At 45.0% G+C, this 17,590-nt stretch overlaps 1 protein-coding gene across 4 annotated transcripts in view; it reads left to right on the top strand.

The window, feature by feature from the left end:
• LOC137373671 (AF4/FMR2 family member 1-like) overlaps window positions 1-17,590 on the top strand; it is a 187,243-nt gene that overhangs the window by 114,416 nt on the left and 55,237 nt on the right. For all 4 annotated transcript variants that reach the window (XM_068038805.1, XM_068038796.1, XM_068038816.1 and 1 more), the window contains exons 5-7: window positions 337-423; window positions 12,003-12,039; window positions 14,265-14,307. In XM_068038805.1, the coding sequence (XP_067894906.1) occupies window positions 337-423; window positions 12,003-12,039; window positions 14,265-14,307 (167 nt within the window). The remainder of the gene's footprint in view (window positions 1-336; window positions 424-12,002; window positions 12,040-14,264; window positions 14,308-17,590) is intronic.

Here is a 17,590-nt window from a genome sequence, read left to right as displayed (position 1 = left end):
TGTAGCCACAGTAATTATGGTTGGTCCAGTTCTGTTTCTCGTCAATGATAACCCCCAGGATGATAGTGGCAGATTCAGTGATCGTATTGCCATTGAATGTCAAGGGGAGATGGTTGCATTCCCTCTTATTGGAGATGGTCATTGCCTGGCACTTGTGTAGCGCGAATATAACTTGCCACGTATCGGTCCAAGCCCGAATGGTATTCAGGTCTTGCTGCATATGGACATGGACTGCTTCATCTGTATATTTACCTTTATGTTGCAGTCTCTAACATCGAATTAACTTGTTCTATTACTTAGGATGGAAATAACCTTACCGTTGACTTGTTTTGACAGGAAATGACGCATTCGTGGCCACCTCCGCTAACTGCTATCCAAACACCTAGTACAACAGAACCATCTAAATTTCCTTTCTCAAACAAGGTGCGTAAATTATATCCAATAGCTAAATAGAGCTAATCCACTGTGTTTTGTGTGAAATTGCATTTGTTCAGTTACTTAAGTTTTAATCCTTTCCTAAATTTTATTAAAGGTGCTTTTGGGGAAAAATATTTGCAATGCAGTGAAACTCAGACTGTGCAAACCGTTTTAAAAAATAATTTCAGACTTGAATTAAAATGTGTATTAAAAGGTTTTCAGGAAAGATAGTAAAGGAAAAAATGGGGGAGGAGTGACAGTATTGATTAAGGAGAGCATTACAGTGCTGGAGAGAAGGTATCTCCGAGGGTTCGAGGACAGAATCTATTTGGCTAGAGCCAAGGAGCAAAAAAAATGCAATTACATTACTCAATGTAGTCTATAGGCTACCAACTAGTAGAAAGGATATAGAGGAACAAATTTGCAAGGAAATTAGGTGCAAGAATTATACAGTAGTTATAAATGGGGGACTTTAATTATCTGCATATAGACTAGGATAGTAGTAGTGTAAAGGGCAGAGGGGCAAGAGTTCCTAGAGTGTGTTCAGGAAAATTTTCTATAGCAGTATGTTTCCAATCCAACGAGAGGGGAGGCACTGCTGGACCTGGTTCTTGGGAATGAGGTGGGCCAAGTGAATCAATTATCAGTAGGAGAACATTTAGAAGACAGTGATCATTGTCCTTTTCCACAGCCAACCTGAACCTTATGATACAAAGAACAATCTAGAGTAAGAATAATTAACTGGAGAAAGTTAGGGCGGCACAGTGGCGCAGTGGTTAGCACCGCAGCCTCACAGCTCCAGGAACCCGGGTTCGATTCTGGGTACTGCCTGTGTGGAGTTTGCAAGTTCTCCCTGTGTCTGCGTGGGTTTTCCCCGGGTGTTCCGGTTTCCTCCCACAGCCAAAGACTTGCAGGTGATAGGTAAATTGGCCATTGTAAATTGCCCCTAGTGTAGGTAGGTGATGGGGAATATGGGATTACTGTAGGGTTAGTATAAATGGGTGGTTGTTGGTCGGCACAGACTCGGTGGGCCGAAGGGCCTGTTTCAGTGCTGTATCTCGATATAAAAAAAAAAGTCGACTTCAATGAGGTAACAATGGATCTGGGCCGAATAAATTGGAATCAGAGGTTGGCAGGACAAACGGTCGATGAGCAATGGCTACCTTCAAGGAAGAGATAGGTTGGGCACAGTTAAGTATATTTCCTCGAAGGGGAAAGGTAGGGCAAACAAATCCAGAGCTCCCTGGATGACCAGAGAAAGAGATTAAGGTGAAGAACAAAAAGTGTGCTATGACAGATGTCAGGTGGATAAGACAATAGAGAACCAGGCTGAATATAGAAGGTTCCGAGGGGAAGTGAAGAGGCAGATAAGAAAAGCAAAGAGGGAGTATGAAAAGAGACTGGTGGCTAACATAAAAGGGAATCCCAAAGTCTTCTACAGGCATATAAATAATAGAAAGGTGGTTAAAAAGTGGAGTAGGGCTGATTATCGACCAAAAAGGGGATTTACACATGGAGGCAGGGGGAATAGCTGAGGTGCTAAATAAATACATTGCTTCTGTATTTACTAAGGAAGAAGATGCTACCCAAGCCACAGTGAAAGAGGAAGTAATTAATACACTAGAAGGATTTAAAGTTGATGAGGTGGTATTAGATAGTCTGTCTATACTTAAAGTTGATAAAACACCAGGACCGGATGAGATGCATCCAAGGATACTGAGGGAAGTGAGAGTGGAAACTGCGGAAGCACTGACCATAATTTTCCAGTCTTCCTTGGACTCGGGTGGTGCCTCAGGACTGGAGAATTGCAAATGTTACACCCTTGTTCAAGGAAGGGTGTAAAGATAAGCCCAGTAACTACAGGCCAGTCAGTTCAACTTCAGTGGTGGAGAAACATCTAGGAACAATAATTGAGGACAAAATTAATAGGCACATGGACAAATTAGGGAGAGAGAGGGTGATGTATGCTTAGAGGCACGGGGAAGGCTAATATACTTTAATAAGTACTTTGTGTCATTGTTCACTGGGGAAATGGAGGCTGACAAAACATTGGTAGAAGCAAAGAGTGGAGGCAATAGATAGGATAAAAATTGAGAGGGGGAGGTACTAAAAAGGTTGGCTATGATTACGGTATATAAGTCACCTGATCCAGATGGTTTGCATCCCAGGTTGCTAAAGCAAGTGGAGATGGAAATTGTGGGAGGGCTTGCCATAATCTTCCAATGTTCCCTGCATATGGGAGAGGTGCCAGAGGATTGGAGACTGGCAAATGTGAAGCCCTTATTCAAGAAAGGGTGTAAGGACAGTTCTAGCAACTTCTTTTTTTTCTTTTGGGCCTCCTTATCTCGAGAGACAATGGATATGTGCCTGGAGGTGGTCAGTGGTTTGTGGAGCAGCGCCTGGAGTGGCTATAAAGGCCAATTCTGGAGTGACAGGCTCTTCCACAGGTGCTGCAGAGAAATTTGTTTGTCGGGGCTGTTGCACAGTTGGCTCTCCCCTTGCGCCTCTGTCTTTTTTCCTGCCAACTACTAAGTCTCTTCGACTCGCCACAATTTAGCCCTGTCTTTATGGCCGCCCGCCAGCTCTGGCGAATGCTGGCAACTGACTCCCACGACTTGTGATCAATGTCACACGATTTCATGTCGCGTTTGCAGACGTCTTTATAGCGGAGACATGGACGGCCGGTGGGTCTGATACCAGTGGCGAGCTCGCTGTACAATGTGTCCTTGGGGATCCTGCCATCTTCCATACGGCTCACATGGCCAAGCCATCTCAAGCGCCGCTGACTCAGTAGTGTGTATAAGCTGGGGGTGTTGGCCGCTTCAAGGACTTCTGTGTTGGAGATATAGTCCTGCCACCTGATGCCAAGTATTCTCCGAAGGCAGCGAAGATGGAATGAATTGAGACGTCGCTCTTGGCTGACATACGTTGTCCAGGCCTCGCTGCCGTAGAGCAAGGTACTGAGGACACAGGCCTGATACACTCGGACTTTTGTGTTCTGTGTCAGTGTGCCATTTTCCCACACTCTCTTGGCCAGTCTGGACATAGCAGTGGAAGCCTTACCCATGCGCTTGTTGATTTCTGCATCTAGAGACAGGTTACTGGTGATAGTTGAGCCTAGGTAGGTGAACTCTTGAACCACTTCCAGAGCGTGGTCGCTAATATTGATGGATGGAGCATTTCTGACGTCCTGCCCCATGATGTTCGTTTTCTTGAGGCTGATGGTTAGGCCAAATTCATTGCAGGCAGACGCAATCCTGTCGATGACACTCTGCAGGCACTCTTCAGTGTGAGATGTTAAAGCAGCATCGTCAGCAAAGAGGAGTTCTCTGATGAGGACTTTCCGTACTTTGGACTTCGCTCTTAGACGGGCAAGGTTGAACAACTTGCCCCCTGATCTTGTGTGGAGGAAAATTCCTTCTTCAGAGGATTTGAACGCATGTGAAAGCAGCAGGGAGAAGAAAATCCCAAAAAGTGTGGGTGCGAGAACACAGCCTCTAGCAACTAGAGGCCAGTTAATTTATCATCACTGATGGATAAAGTTTTAGAAACAATAATCAGGGACAATATCAATAGACACTTATAGAGGTTTGAGTTAGTTAAAGATAGCCAGCATGGATTTGTAAAAGGCAGATCATGCTTGACTAATATAATTGAATTCTTTGAAGAAACAGAGAAGGTTAATGAAGGGAATGCAGTGGATGTTGATATGGATTTTAAGAAAGCATTTGATAAGGTATCACATAAAAGGCTGGTTAACAAAATTGAGGCTCATGGAATAGGAGGGTCAGTGTCCATTTCGATAAAACATTGTCTTAAGGACTGAAAACAGCGATTCGCAGTAAATGGTTGCTTTTCAGACTGGAGGATGGTAGACAGTGGTGTTCCCCAAGGGTCAGTGCTAGGACCATTGCTTTTTTTTTTGCTGTATATAAATGACTTGTATCTTGGAATACAGAGTAGAATCTCAAAATTTGCTGACAACGCCAAACTTGGAGGTGAGGGAAACAGTGAGGATGATATGAATCGCCTGCTACAGGACATAGGCTACCAGAATGGACAGAGAAGTGGCAGATGGAATTTAATACTAACAAGTGTGAGATTATGCATTTTGGCAGAAGGAATAGGGAGATGCAATATATACTTAATGGCATAGTTCTAATAGCAGGAACAGAGGGCCTGGGGTTTACGTGTGCATAGATCTTTGAAGGTGGAAGGACATATTGAGAGAGTGGTTAGTAAAGCATATGGTATCTTGGGCTTTATAAATAGAGCTATTGAGTACAAAAGCAGGGAAGTTATGCTGAACCTTTATAAAGCTCTGGTTAAGCCCCAATTGGAGTGTTGCGTCCAGTTCTGGTCACCACACTTTAGGAAGGATGTGAGGGCCCTTGAGTGTGTACATAGGAAATTTACCAGAATGGTTCCAGGGATGGAGGATTTTATTTCCAAGGTTAGGTTGGAGAAGCTGGGTGTGTTCTCCTTCGAACAAAGGAGATTGAGGGGAGATTTCATAGAAGTTTGCAAGATATGACCAGCTTAGCTGAGTTAGACAAGGAGAAACTGTTCCCATTACCAAATGATACAAGGAGTAGGGGACACAGATTCAAAGAAACGTGGAATATGAGGAAGCATTTTTTTTTAATGCAGCGGGTGGTAATGACTTAGAACTCACTGCCCACAAGGGTGGGTGGAAGTGAAGACAATCAATGACTTCAAGAGCTAGTTGGATGGCCACTTGAGAGAAATAGACTTGCAGGGGAACGGGGATCAAGCCGGGGAGTGTGACTTGACAGCATTGCTCCATGGAGAGCAGGCATGGACTTGATGGGCCGAATGGCCACCATCAGTGTTGTAAATAAATGACTCTATGGGCTGACTTTTTTGAGCCCCCCGACATCGGGGGTTGTGGCAAAGTGGGGGGTGCCCAGACAATACTTCAGGGAGAGGCCCGTCCTGCTTCCCAATGCCGGGAAGGCCCCACCCCATTTTATCGGCGGCGGCAGCACCCCAATTTAAATATGCAAAGCTCTAATTAGCTTGCCTCATTATGCATCCCATTGCCTCAGAACACAGTTCCGCATTTTTCTGTGAACGAGTGACTCTCCTGTGCCGTCTCATTCACGAATATAGAAAGCCGGTGGGACAGCAGAATTATTAGTTTTCGGAGACAGTGCCGGTAAGTCTTGCAAGACGGGTCTGAACTCTGCATGAGTGTACAGAGGTGGGAGGGGGTATGACCTTACCCGGGGCACAACTCTGCAGGGAAAGGGAGGTGGGGGGGATGGTATTACTAGGGGCACAGCTCTGCAGGCCTGAAGGGAGGGGGAATGGTATTACTGGGGGCATAACTTTGCAGACAGGAAGGGAGGTGCTGCTTCCGTTAAGGGTGGCCGCTCTGCTCCATTGTTTGTGTGAGTAAAGGAGCAATGGCACTCCAGTCACCCTGTGTGTGCATTTGTTTCATGGGATGTGAGCGTCACTGGCCAGGCCAGTGTTTATTGCCCATCCCTAATTGCCCATGAAAAGGTGGTGGTGAGCTGCATTCTTGAACTGCTGCAGTTCATGTGGGGTAGGTACACGCACAGTGCTATTAGGAAGGGAGTTCCAGGATTTTGACCTAGCAGCAGTGAAGGAATGGCGATTATAGTTCCAAGTCAGAATGGTTTGTGGCTTGGAGGGGACCTTGCAGGTGGTGGTGTTCCCATGCACCTGCTGCCCTTGTCCTTCGAGTTGGTAGAGATCGGGGGTTTGGAAGGTTCTGCCGGAGTAGCCTTGGTGCATCTTGTAGATGGTACACACTGCTGCCATTGTGCGTTGGTGGTGGAGGGAGTGAATGTTTGTGGCCGGAGTACCAATCAAGCGGGCTGCTTTGTCCGAGATGGTGTCGAGCTTCTTGAGTGTTGGAGCTGCGCCCATCCAGGCAAGTGGAGAGTATTCCATCACATTCCTGATTTGTGCTTTGTAGATGGTGGACAGACTTTGGGGAGTCAGGAGGTGAGTTACTCACCACAGGATTCCTAGCCTCTGACCTGTTCTCATAGCCATGGTATTTATATGGCGACTCCAGTTCAATTTCTGGTCAATGGTAACCCCCAGGATGTTGTTAATGGGGGATTCAGCGATTGTAATGGCATTGAATGCCAAGGGTAGATGGTTCGATTCGCTCTGTCTTGTTGGAGATGGTCATTGCCTGGCACTAGTGTGGCACGAATGTTACTTGCCACTTATCAGCCCAAGCCTGGATATTGTCCAGGTCTTGCTGCATTTCTACACAGACTGCTTCAGTATCTGAGGAGTCGCTAATGGTGCTGAAAATTGTGCAATCATCAGCGAACATCCCCACTTCTGACCTTATGATGGAGGGAAGGTCATTGATGAAGCAGCTGAAGATGATTGGGCCTAGGACACTACCCTGAGGAACTCCTGCAGACATGTCCTGGAGCTGTGATGATTGACCTCCAACAAACACAACCATCTTCCTTTGTGCTAAGAATGATTCCAACCAGCGGAGCGTTTTCCCCTGATTCCCATTGACTCCAGTTTTGCCAGGACTCCTTGATGCCATACTCGGTCAAATGCTGCCTTGATGTCAAGGGCAGTCACTCTCACCTCACCTCTTGAGTTCAGCTCTTTTGTCCATGTTTGAACCAAGGCCGTAATGAGGTCAGGAGCTGAGTGGCCCTGGCAGAACCCAAACTGAGCGTCACTGAGCAGGTTATTGCTGAGTAAGTGCTGCTTGATAGCACTGTCAATGACGCCTTCCATCACTTTACTGATGATCGAGAGTAGACTGGGGCGGTAATTGGCCTTAGTGGATTTACCCTGCTTTTTGTATACAGGACATTCTTGGGCAATTTTCCACATTGCCATGTCTATGCCAGTTTTGTAGCTGCACTGGAACAGCTTGGCTCGGGGCACAGCATGTTCAATATCTGGCTGGTGGGCTAATGAATGCAGCTGTTACAATCTGAATGTGGTCATGCTGTGCCGCTCTTAGTGGGAGCTAAGATGGACAATGCCATGCCACGCTACATAGTTGATGAATGAAAGCCCCTGATGTACTAGTCAACATCCATCTCTGCCCTGTTGATTCCTTCACTTCTTCAAAGTACCCGAGTTTAATTACAACTTGGAGATGGAGATGTTTCACCCCATATACATTGTTCCACTTGTCATGAGGATCCATATGCGCAGTTGCAGTCCACGTTGATGCCCCCGGTCACGAGCAGCAGCAACCCCCAAGGAGAGCTCGCCACCATAGATCGCCGCGCATCTGCAGGTCCCATATGTCTGACTTGCAGATGTTTGAGTGCCAGTGTCAGAGGCGACTGCAGATGTCGAGAGAGGCGGTGACGCATCTCTGTGCCCAGCTCAACGATGACCTACAGCCCATGGGCTTCGGTGGACATGCCATGCCTGTGGCCCTCATAGTGACTGTGGCTCTTAATTTTTACACCTCTGCATCATGTCAGGGGCCCACTGGACACCTTTGTGGGGTCACTCAGTTGGCAGTGCACTGCTGCTTCAGGGAGGTCGCTGAAGCCCTGTACCAGAGGGCAGATGACGATATCCGCTTCAGGACGGACCCTCAGAGCCTGGATAGATTAGGTGTTGCCCTGCATCATGAGCCTGAAAGGATCGCTCTTATCGTTGCTGTTTGCTCTGCTGTGCACAACTATGCACTTAATAGAGGGGAGGCCTTGCAGGATGTGGAGAGACGCCAGCAGGACTCTTTCTTGGACGATGAAGAAGCTGAGGACTTAGAACAGGAAATGCGCCTGCAAGGGCATAGGGCACCCAGGCATGCAGGGCGAGCTAGGGATGCACAGCAGCGCCTTATTGATCAAAGGTTCTCCACTCCATAGGAACCATGTGCTCTGCAACCCACAAAGCATCCTTGTCCACCTGTTGTACAACAGTCCGCATCTGCAACATCTTTGTCTCAACCATTAGAGGCAGCAGCAAACTGAGCGATTGTCTATGTTACTGCATCTGTGGAGACGCACAGAAGTAATGCTGGCATGACAATGATATTATTGTATACCTTGGCAGTTCTGAAAGGCCAGTGATGTAAAGGGATGAGACATGAGCAGTACAAGCTGGTACACGTCATTCACGCAGTAAAAACAACACGTTAGTGAAGAACATTTAGTGACATACGTATTTACATTGTAGTGGCACCCGTGCATTCCCATTTGTGTCACTGTGTTTTCTTTAAACGCTTGCGGGTGCTCCTTCGCGGTGCAACCTCAGCACTCGCAGCCTGACTGGAGAGAAGCTGCTGATCTGATTGCTCTTTGGCTGTGGATGACTTTGACAGTCGTCCTCTGTGCGCATGAGGCTTGGAGAGCCCCAGCTGGCTGGGGGAATCCTGCGTCAGTGTAGAACTCTCCTCAGATGTCGTGGCTGCTAGAGCTTAACTCGCCGGTGACCACATTGGAATCACCTTGAGGGGGGACCCTAGATATAGCGTGTTGGCTCACCTCCTCCATCTCTGGGCTCATTTGACCCCCTGTGCTCTCCCGGGAAGGACCAGGGGCAGGGACAGTCTCCATGCCCCGGTCCCTCTCTTGCCTTGCCACTGCTGAGCGGATGTGATGGCTGTGGTGAGGGATTGCAGGTCAGTGTGGGTTAATGGAATCTGGCTCACCGAGAGGGCCTCCATCGTCTCAATGGATGGCGTCAGGCACTCATATACCTGGGACATGGCAGCTGTCATGGCCTGGATGGACTCCCCCATCATCCGCTCAAGGCTGCGCATGGCCTGTGGCATCTCCGACTGATGTTGCCAGGGCTTCTGCAGCAGCTCCAGCATGCCCTGTGCTGTCGACAGCAGAGGGTCATCAGTAGCCTAGGGCTCAGCATGGGCCTGGCCACACATAGCCCTCCGACTGTCAGTGGCCTCGGCTGTCTCGGCCTCAGTCAGCTGGGCACATGTGCAGTGCTCTCACCACCTTGTGACCCAGACTCTAAGGCCGAATGGATACCCACCTCCAGGTGACTGTATCTGTGCTGGTGAAAGGTGCGTTTGTGTAATGGGACACTGCTTCCTCGGAGGATATTTCTTCCTTCAAGGTGGGAGAGGTGTCGTGTGCAACCGGGGTCGATTCTGAACGTTGACCTGGAAGATACAATGGGAACAGCATGCTGCCAGTCTTGATGTTGCGCATGTCACAATTATAACAGCATTGAATCACACAACAACAATTTCACACTGATCATTGTTTATATCAAATGGACGTATGTTCACCACTGACCCTGAGGTCTACTTCACTGAGTGAGCATTGCACATGGCTAGCTGCTGTCTCCAGAGCCGCCGCCTCCGCTTTTGTGTGCCTTCTGATTTCTGCAACACTTCCACCAGTACTACTGGCCTCCCTTGAATTGTGGGCCCTCTTCGCCTGGAGGAGCAAGGAGGCAGATATTAAGGATGGCAGATCAACAGCATGACACCTGTCACAAGAGGGGGTGCTGGGCACAAGATGGGGAATGCTCAGTGTGCACTACTACCACTCTAGTATGTGCCATGATCTGAGCAACAGACCAGGGTAAGTTCTATCATACATTTTTCCATTCTTGTTATGTCTTTCCTCCCTGCCCAACTTTCATGTCTTTGGCATGGCAGTGGCACCCACGTGCAATTTGGAGGGCACACCCAGGTTCAGTGGAGCCCTGATCTAAAGTGGCACTTAGTTTAGCAGTTCGCAGCAGATCACTCAACCTCTTTCGGCTTTCAACCCAGTCACGTCAGATAACCCCATGACTACTGACTTCCCCTGCCACCTCCGACCAGGCTGCTTTGGTCAGGCGGGAGGGCCTCGTCTTACTATCGCTGAGGAAGAGGACCACCCACCTTGCCTGCACTGCCTGGAGGAGAGTGAGCAGGGAGGCATCACTGAATCATGGGGCCACCCTGGAAAGCCCCTCTGATGCCATTATCCAACTTTTCTGATGTCCCCAAATGAGATTGGTCTTCTGCAGCCCAAGGAGTTCTGGCAGTGGAGGCATCACTGATGTGCTGGCTGCCTTTTAAATAGGGCCCCAGCACCTGATGGTCAGCTGACCCGACGCCGATACTAAAAATTCTGCCCCCTCCACATGATTTGGGGGGCGGGGGATTGTGTGTCACCTTGATGATAATGAACTGCCACACTGAACATCACGATGGCTCTGTGATGGCAGACCGCCATTTTTAAAGCGCGCTGATTATTAAATTCAGCCCTGATGACTCTCAATGTGGGTTAACTAAGGAAAACCAGCACAGATTTGTCAAGGGAAAATCGTGTTTAACTTGCTGTTGATTTTTGTAGAGGAAACAGAGAGGGTTGATGAGGGCAATGCAGTTGATGTGGTGTACGTGGACTTCCAGAAGGCATTTGATAACAGTGCTGCACAACAGACTTGTGAACAAAGTTATAGTTCATGGAATAAAAGGGATAGTGCCAACATTGATTCAAAATTGGCTGTGACAGGAAACAGAGAGTAGTGTTTAATAGATGTTTTTCAGGCTGGTGGAAGGTTTGTAGTGGAGTTCCTCAGGGGTCAGTGTTGGGAGCCTTGCCTTTTCTGATATATATTAATGATCTAGACCTTGGTCTTACAGGACACCGTTGCAAAATTTGCAGATGATACAAAACTTGGAAGCATTATGAACAGTGAGGAGGATAGTGTAGAACTTCAAAAGCGCATAGACAGGTTGGTGGAATGGGCAGACAGGTGGCAGATGAAGTTCAATGCAGAGAAATGTGAAGTGATTCATTTTGGTAGGAAGAACATGGAGAGACAATATAAAATGAAGGGTACAAGTCTAAAGGGGATGCAGGAGCAGAGGGACCTAGGAGTATATGTGCATAAGTCATTTGAAGGTGGCAAGACAGGTTGAGAGAGCAGTTAATAAAGCATACAGTATCCTGGGCTTTATTAATAGGGGCATAGAGTACAAGAGCAAGGAAGTTACGTTGAACTTGTATAAGACACTAGTTCGGCCTCAGCTGGAGCATTGCGTCCAATTCTGGGCGCCGCCCTTGAGAAAGAGGTGAGGGCATTGGAGAGAGTACAGAAAAGATTCATGAGAATGGTTCTAAGGATGAAGAACTTCAGTTATGAAGATAGATTGGAGAAGTTGGGACTGTCTTCCTTGGAGAAGAGAAGGCTGAGAGGTGATTTGATAGAGGTATTCAAAATCATGAAGGGTTTGGACAGAGTATATGGGGAGAAACTGTTTCCACTTGTGAAAGGATCGAGAACGAGAGGGCACAGATTGAAAGTATTTGGTAAGAGAAGCAAAAGTGACATGAGAAGCTTTTTCACGCAGTGAGTGGTTAAGGTCTGAAATCTGCTGCCTGAGAGTGTGGTGGAGGCAGGTTTAATCAAGGCATTCAAAAGGGAATTCAACTGTTACTTGAAAAGGAAGAATGTGCAGGGTTACAGGGAGAAGGCAGGGAGATGGCACCAGGCGAATTGCTTATTCGGAGAGCTGATGCAGATATGATGGGCCGAATGGCCTCCTTCTGTGCTGTAATAATTGTGATTTTGTGAAGTTTGTAATCTAAAATACTAAGAGGTATTTTCTTTGTATCTAGGGCACCCAACATGTCCCTTCTGGCTTTGTAGGACACAGTGAGTATTAGTTCAAATCTGTTTTATTAGTAGTGTTTGAATCTCTCAATCATAGATTTTTTTTTTTTTGTTTTGCACATGAAGACAGTTTGTCAGTTTGTATTTTGGAAAGATTCATTATTTTATCATGGTGTAGCATAATGTATTTAAAATGCACTTTGCAAATGATGAAGATTATGTTACAGAGGAAACAAGTTTATAGTGGTTAAACTGTTCACACTGTAAGAAAATTCCAAAGCCTGACTTCATTTCGTGTCTGATTGGGTCGTAAAGTGCTTCTGCTTTAATGGGATTACTGCCCTTTTCTAATTGCTTCTGGATCCTTAGCCATATGTAAAGTAAACAATCAAATCTGACAACAGTGTGGATGCTGTAAGCTTGCCTGCTTTCTGTCCTGTAGCTCAGTGGTTTCCAAACTGCGAAAAGTGTGCCCCCTTGGGGTGCATTCCCAGCATAACCAAAGGAGATGCATTATGGGGTGATCTCAGCACAGCCCACGGGATGTTTGAATCCGAGCCGATTTTCTGTAAGTGGACATTGCACTTACAAGAGCTGCTTCTGGCCAACTGTTACTGGTTGTTAAGCATCAGAAGCTGCTCTGATTGAACCTGTTAGAGCTGCTTCTGGCACATAGTGACAGGTTACTGTTGCACCTTTGAAGCACCTCTGACAGGTGCAGTGTCCGTTTCTGGAAATTAGCAAGGACATGTACCTCCCATGCTGTGCTGAGGTTATCCCATAATATGTCGTCTCTGGCTGCATCAATTAAAGTCAAAAACATTTCTGTGGCATCTTCTGATTGTGCATGAAAGTAGAGGTCCTTGAAGCAGTTAACAATTTGAGGCATACAATCTCTAGATGACTGAAATAAGGGTAAGCATTTTTAACTTCATTCAGTTTCCACCAACCACTGCCACCCCACCAGCTTTAGCTTCCCTTCCCGTCACTGTGCAAGGTACTTTTGCAGGATTTAGCTGTGACTTCACTCCTTGTCCTGTGGTCCTAAAAGCAGCAGGTGAAAGAAAATAACTTCCATAAAAATTAATACTTACATACAAATATATTAATGATATTTGCAGAGACACTTTTTATAAAAATCATACCAAGAGGAACAAAGTCATAAGTACCAGGAAAAAAATTGTTTCAGCAGCAACCAGATTGGGTTGCGATGACCACATAACTTTGGCTATGAGTTTGGCAGTATTTATTGCTGCAGAAACTCGGACTTTTCTAAATCCACTTGGATTACACTGCCAGTCAAGAATCGAGTCATCCAAATGCTTTTTGTTCAATTCCTGACCTCCACCATAAAGGAGGCATTAACCTCTTTAAATCACTCTTTGATTCAATGTTGACTAGCCACAATTTCAAGTTGGGCTATTGGCTGAGGTCTTTTTCACTGAACTACAAGCGTCAGCAATGCTCAGTCAACTGGCTCCGAATCTAGTGTGGATTTGTCACAACGATCCAGATTTTTCTGTTGCAGTGAAGCAAAAACCACACTGATCTTCGGCTGCTTTATTCATAAATAAAATTATCTCACCACAATGCTCATATCACATTTCTAACTATGTTTTCTTAGTGTATTAATAGTCGATTTAAAAAAAAAATTACTTTTGTTCCAATTAGCAATAACCTACTAAATGCGTACAAATTCTGCCTTGGTTTAAAGAAAGACTTGCATATATATATAGCACCTTTCACACCCTCGGAATGTCCCAAAGTGCTTTACAGCCTTTTACATACTTTTGAAGTACAGTTAATGTAAAGCTGGTTACACTGTACCTGAGAAACTGTATAACAACCAAAATTTGCTTGTAACTCCTTTATGGTTGAACTGCCACGACTGTACACAAATCTGAACAATGCTGGTTTTCTCTCAGCTTTGTGCACCACGTCACTATGGTGCTGCAGGTTCAGGATTCTGAGCTCCAGAATACGTTGCACAATGATTTGTGATGACCGATTCATCAATGATGTATTCTGGATTTCTCCACATGCAATGTAAATTTTTAAAACACAATTTTTTATTAAGCCAATATAACGCATGAATTAGTAATCTGCTCCCATGATGAATGAGACTCTTTGTTTGGATTCTGGCCAATTAGAAATACTAGCCGCGTGTTAGTTGACTGCAACTTTAAACTTGGATCAATTAAGATAAGTAGCAATATGCACTGTACATTTATCTCTTCCATTGTGAGCATGGGTATTTTATTTTACAGAGAAATGTGAGATCCTTCCAAAAAGTTCTGGAGCAGAGATATCGTGAGTATACATTTTCTTTAAAATGAAGCTGACTTTTTTAACCATCTGTAATGATTTGCATGCACAGTCCCTTTTCTTATACAAGTGTCAGTTATATCTACTATGAAATTATTAAATTGGTGCACTGTTCTACAAATTTGGCCATCAAATTCCTTCCTGAAGCTAAGATGGTTAGCCCAGCAAGTGATTGTATCTGTTGCAACTTCATTGGTTAACAGCAGGATGCAATATGGTTATCACCCCTCTCCCATACAAGTGATTTGAAGACTGGAAAACTCCCATAATCCCTGCCACCCCCCCCCCCCCTAAAAAAGTGTGAAATTGGCTGCTTTTGTACAATAAAATGTTTAATTTTGTGGCAGTTGCCAGCTCTTAATAAAAATCACCTTTCCAAGTGTTTTTTTTTTTAGCCATCTGCCTCCTCCACCATAAACAGTACAGGCTGGCTTCTGTTCTCCAGTTCTATTTTGCAAATATTGTAACCTGTGAGTCTTTGGTTCCTACTTGTCCCCTCCCTTGCCAACCACGATGAGCTGTCCTGCAGCTAAAATCACAGTGCCCTTTTTGTTAGTTGGCATCATGATGCTAGCATATTTATGCTTTAAACAGGATACAAAATGCTGAGCACTATTTCAGGTTTTGAATTCTTCTGTTCCCAGAGTTGCTTTTCTAGAATAAAGCAAGAATCTTCTCATATAGGTACTTTGAAACCTATAGTCAGGTTGAAAGGTAAAATTGCTCTTTACTCTGTTATAGGGTGTGGGATGTTTGAACTGATACTAGTTTATATCATTCAGAAGAAAGGTTCAGGAAGCATTCCTGTAATCATGCAACTGCATTTATATGGATTTCCAGAAGACATTTTATGAAGTCCCTCATAAGAGACTGCCAGCTAAAATTGAGGCTCCTGGAATTGAGGGCAAATTATTGACCTGGGTAGGAGGTTGGCTAAGTGTCAGGAGACAGATTACTCTAAGGGATAATGGGCAGCTACTCTAATTAGCAGGATGTGACTACTGGCATCATACATGGATCTGTGTTGATGCCTCAACGATTCACTGTACTTATTAACGACATAGATGATGGGATAGAAAGCCATGTATCCAAGTTTGCCAATGACACAAAGATAGGCAGCATTGTAAGTAGTGTAGATGGAAGCATAAAATTGCAAAGTGATAATATATTAAGTGACCGAAACTCTGGCATATGGACTTCAATATAGGTCTGTCTGAGGTCATCTATTTTGAACCTAGAAAGGATAGATAAGGGTATTTTCATAATGGTGAAATGCTAAAACTAGTGAAGTTCTAAAGAGACTTGCACATCCATGCACATGCAACATTGAAATGTCATGAGCACTAATCAAAAATGCTAATGGAGTGCTGGCTGGCCTTTATATCTAGAAGATTAGCATTCAAGGGGTTAGAAGTCATGCTTCACCTATACAAAGCCCTTGTTAGACCACATCTATTAAGAGCAGTTCTGGGCACCATACCTTAGGAAGGATATATTGGCCTTGGAGGGAGTGCAACCTGGATTTACTGGAATGATACCTCAACTCCAAGGGTTAAATTTTGCACACAGGTTACACAACCTAGCGTTGTATTCCCTGGAATTGAGGAGATTAAGGGGCGATTTGATCAAAGTTTTCAAGATATTAAGGGGAACAGACAGGGTAGATAGAGAGAAACTATTTCTGCTGGTTCGGGAATCTAGGATGAGGAGACATCCCTGAAAAGGAAAAATTTTCAGGGCTCTGGAGAAAGAGTACAGGAGTTGGAAAAATTATATATCTCTTTCGAGAACCGGCACAAGCATGATGGGCAAATGACCACCTTCTGTGCTGTATGGTTCTCTGATTTTGATGAGGTATCATAACACTACAGTTGACTGTAGATCCAAACTCCCAAGATCAGACAGCACTTTCAAGAGGTAAAGGAGAATGTCAGAAAAATTGAAAACATCATAAGTGTGATTTATTAGTGATATTCTATTGTAAACGGAACGATAGACAATGCCCTAATGAAGCTGATTTTGAATAATATGATGTCATATGAAACTACAACTTCTGGATAAATTAATTTAAAAAAAAAAAAATTGCAATGGGTTATATGCATTGGTCAGTAATCAGTGAGTTAATATGTATTCCAGAAAGCTGATATGTTGACTGTAGGGATCTGCCTAGTGGTTAACTTGCATTATGCTGCAATGATGAAATCCCCCTACTTGACTTAAGGGATTACGCACTCAGCTGGGGTTTAACACTAAACTCTGTAAATTGGACTAGAGATATTTATAGCAACTGAATTCTGCAGGCGGCCTTGTCTATTTTATACTTAAATTAGGTGAGGGCCCCAGAGGATGATTAGAATCACGCACCATACAGTTGTGCTGTCTATCAATTTAACAATGCCTTGGTGTAAAGTGGAACCATTCTCAAATTGTCCTGGGGAGGGGGCGGAGGGGAATTTCCCTCAGTGAACCTGTTTTAACTAAGTATCGCAGCCAGCAAGTATCATCCTTGATGGGATTATTTTGCAGCAATAATCTGCAACTGTTCAACTTTGGAAAGAGTTGCCAATGAAGGGTCAGAACTGATATGGCAGCATTGCTGCTCTGAGTGTCGCAAGTAGTTACATTTTTTTTCTCCTTTCAGTTTCTCTCCTTTTCTCCTCTCCTCTCTTGGAGGGGCTGACTCCTGCTGGTGTACATGTTGCACCTCTATACCACTGCTAAATTGACCATGCGAGACTGTTGACAGGCTACATGGCTGGTGGACATTACAGCCAAGCCTGATTCCATCTTCATCTGAATGTCTATGTACTCTGTTTTCTGCATGAATTACTCAAAAATAATCAAGATTGAGAATGTTGGGCTTTTTTAACCATAGTTCAGTGGATCTTCAAAGAAGAGATAGTTCGGGCACAGTCAAGGTATGTTCCCTCGAAGGGGAAAAGTAGGGCAAACAAATCCAGGGCTCTCTGGATGACAAAAGAGGTAGAGATTAAGATAAAGAAGAAAAAGTGTGCTTATGACAGATGCCAGGTAGAAAATACTATTGAGAACCAGGCTGTCATGCATGTCCCCACCTACAAGACTGAGGCACACATTATTTTGTCACATGAACCTTAAAACTTGAAATTGTGGCTGGGAAGAAAAGAGGGCCTATCACAAGGCATTGCCAAGCCCCTGACTGGAAAGGCATTTGCATGCTAGCAGTGTTGGAACAAGGGACCCAGTCCTTGCTTCCCCAATACACAAGAAGTGGTCAGACCAGTTTAGT

The sequence above is a fragment of the Heterodontus francisci genome, chromosome 1, assembly GCF_036365525.1.
Source record: "Heterodontus francisci isolate sHetFra1 chromosome 1, sHetFra1.hap1, whole genome shotgun sequence".
In the NCBI taxonomy this organism is placed as follows: Eukaryota; Metazoa; Chordata; class Chondrichthyes; order Heterodontiformes; family Heterodontidae; genus Heterodontus; species Heterodontus francisci.
This window is presented reverse-complemented; position numbering and strand designations above follow the sequence as displayed.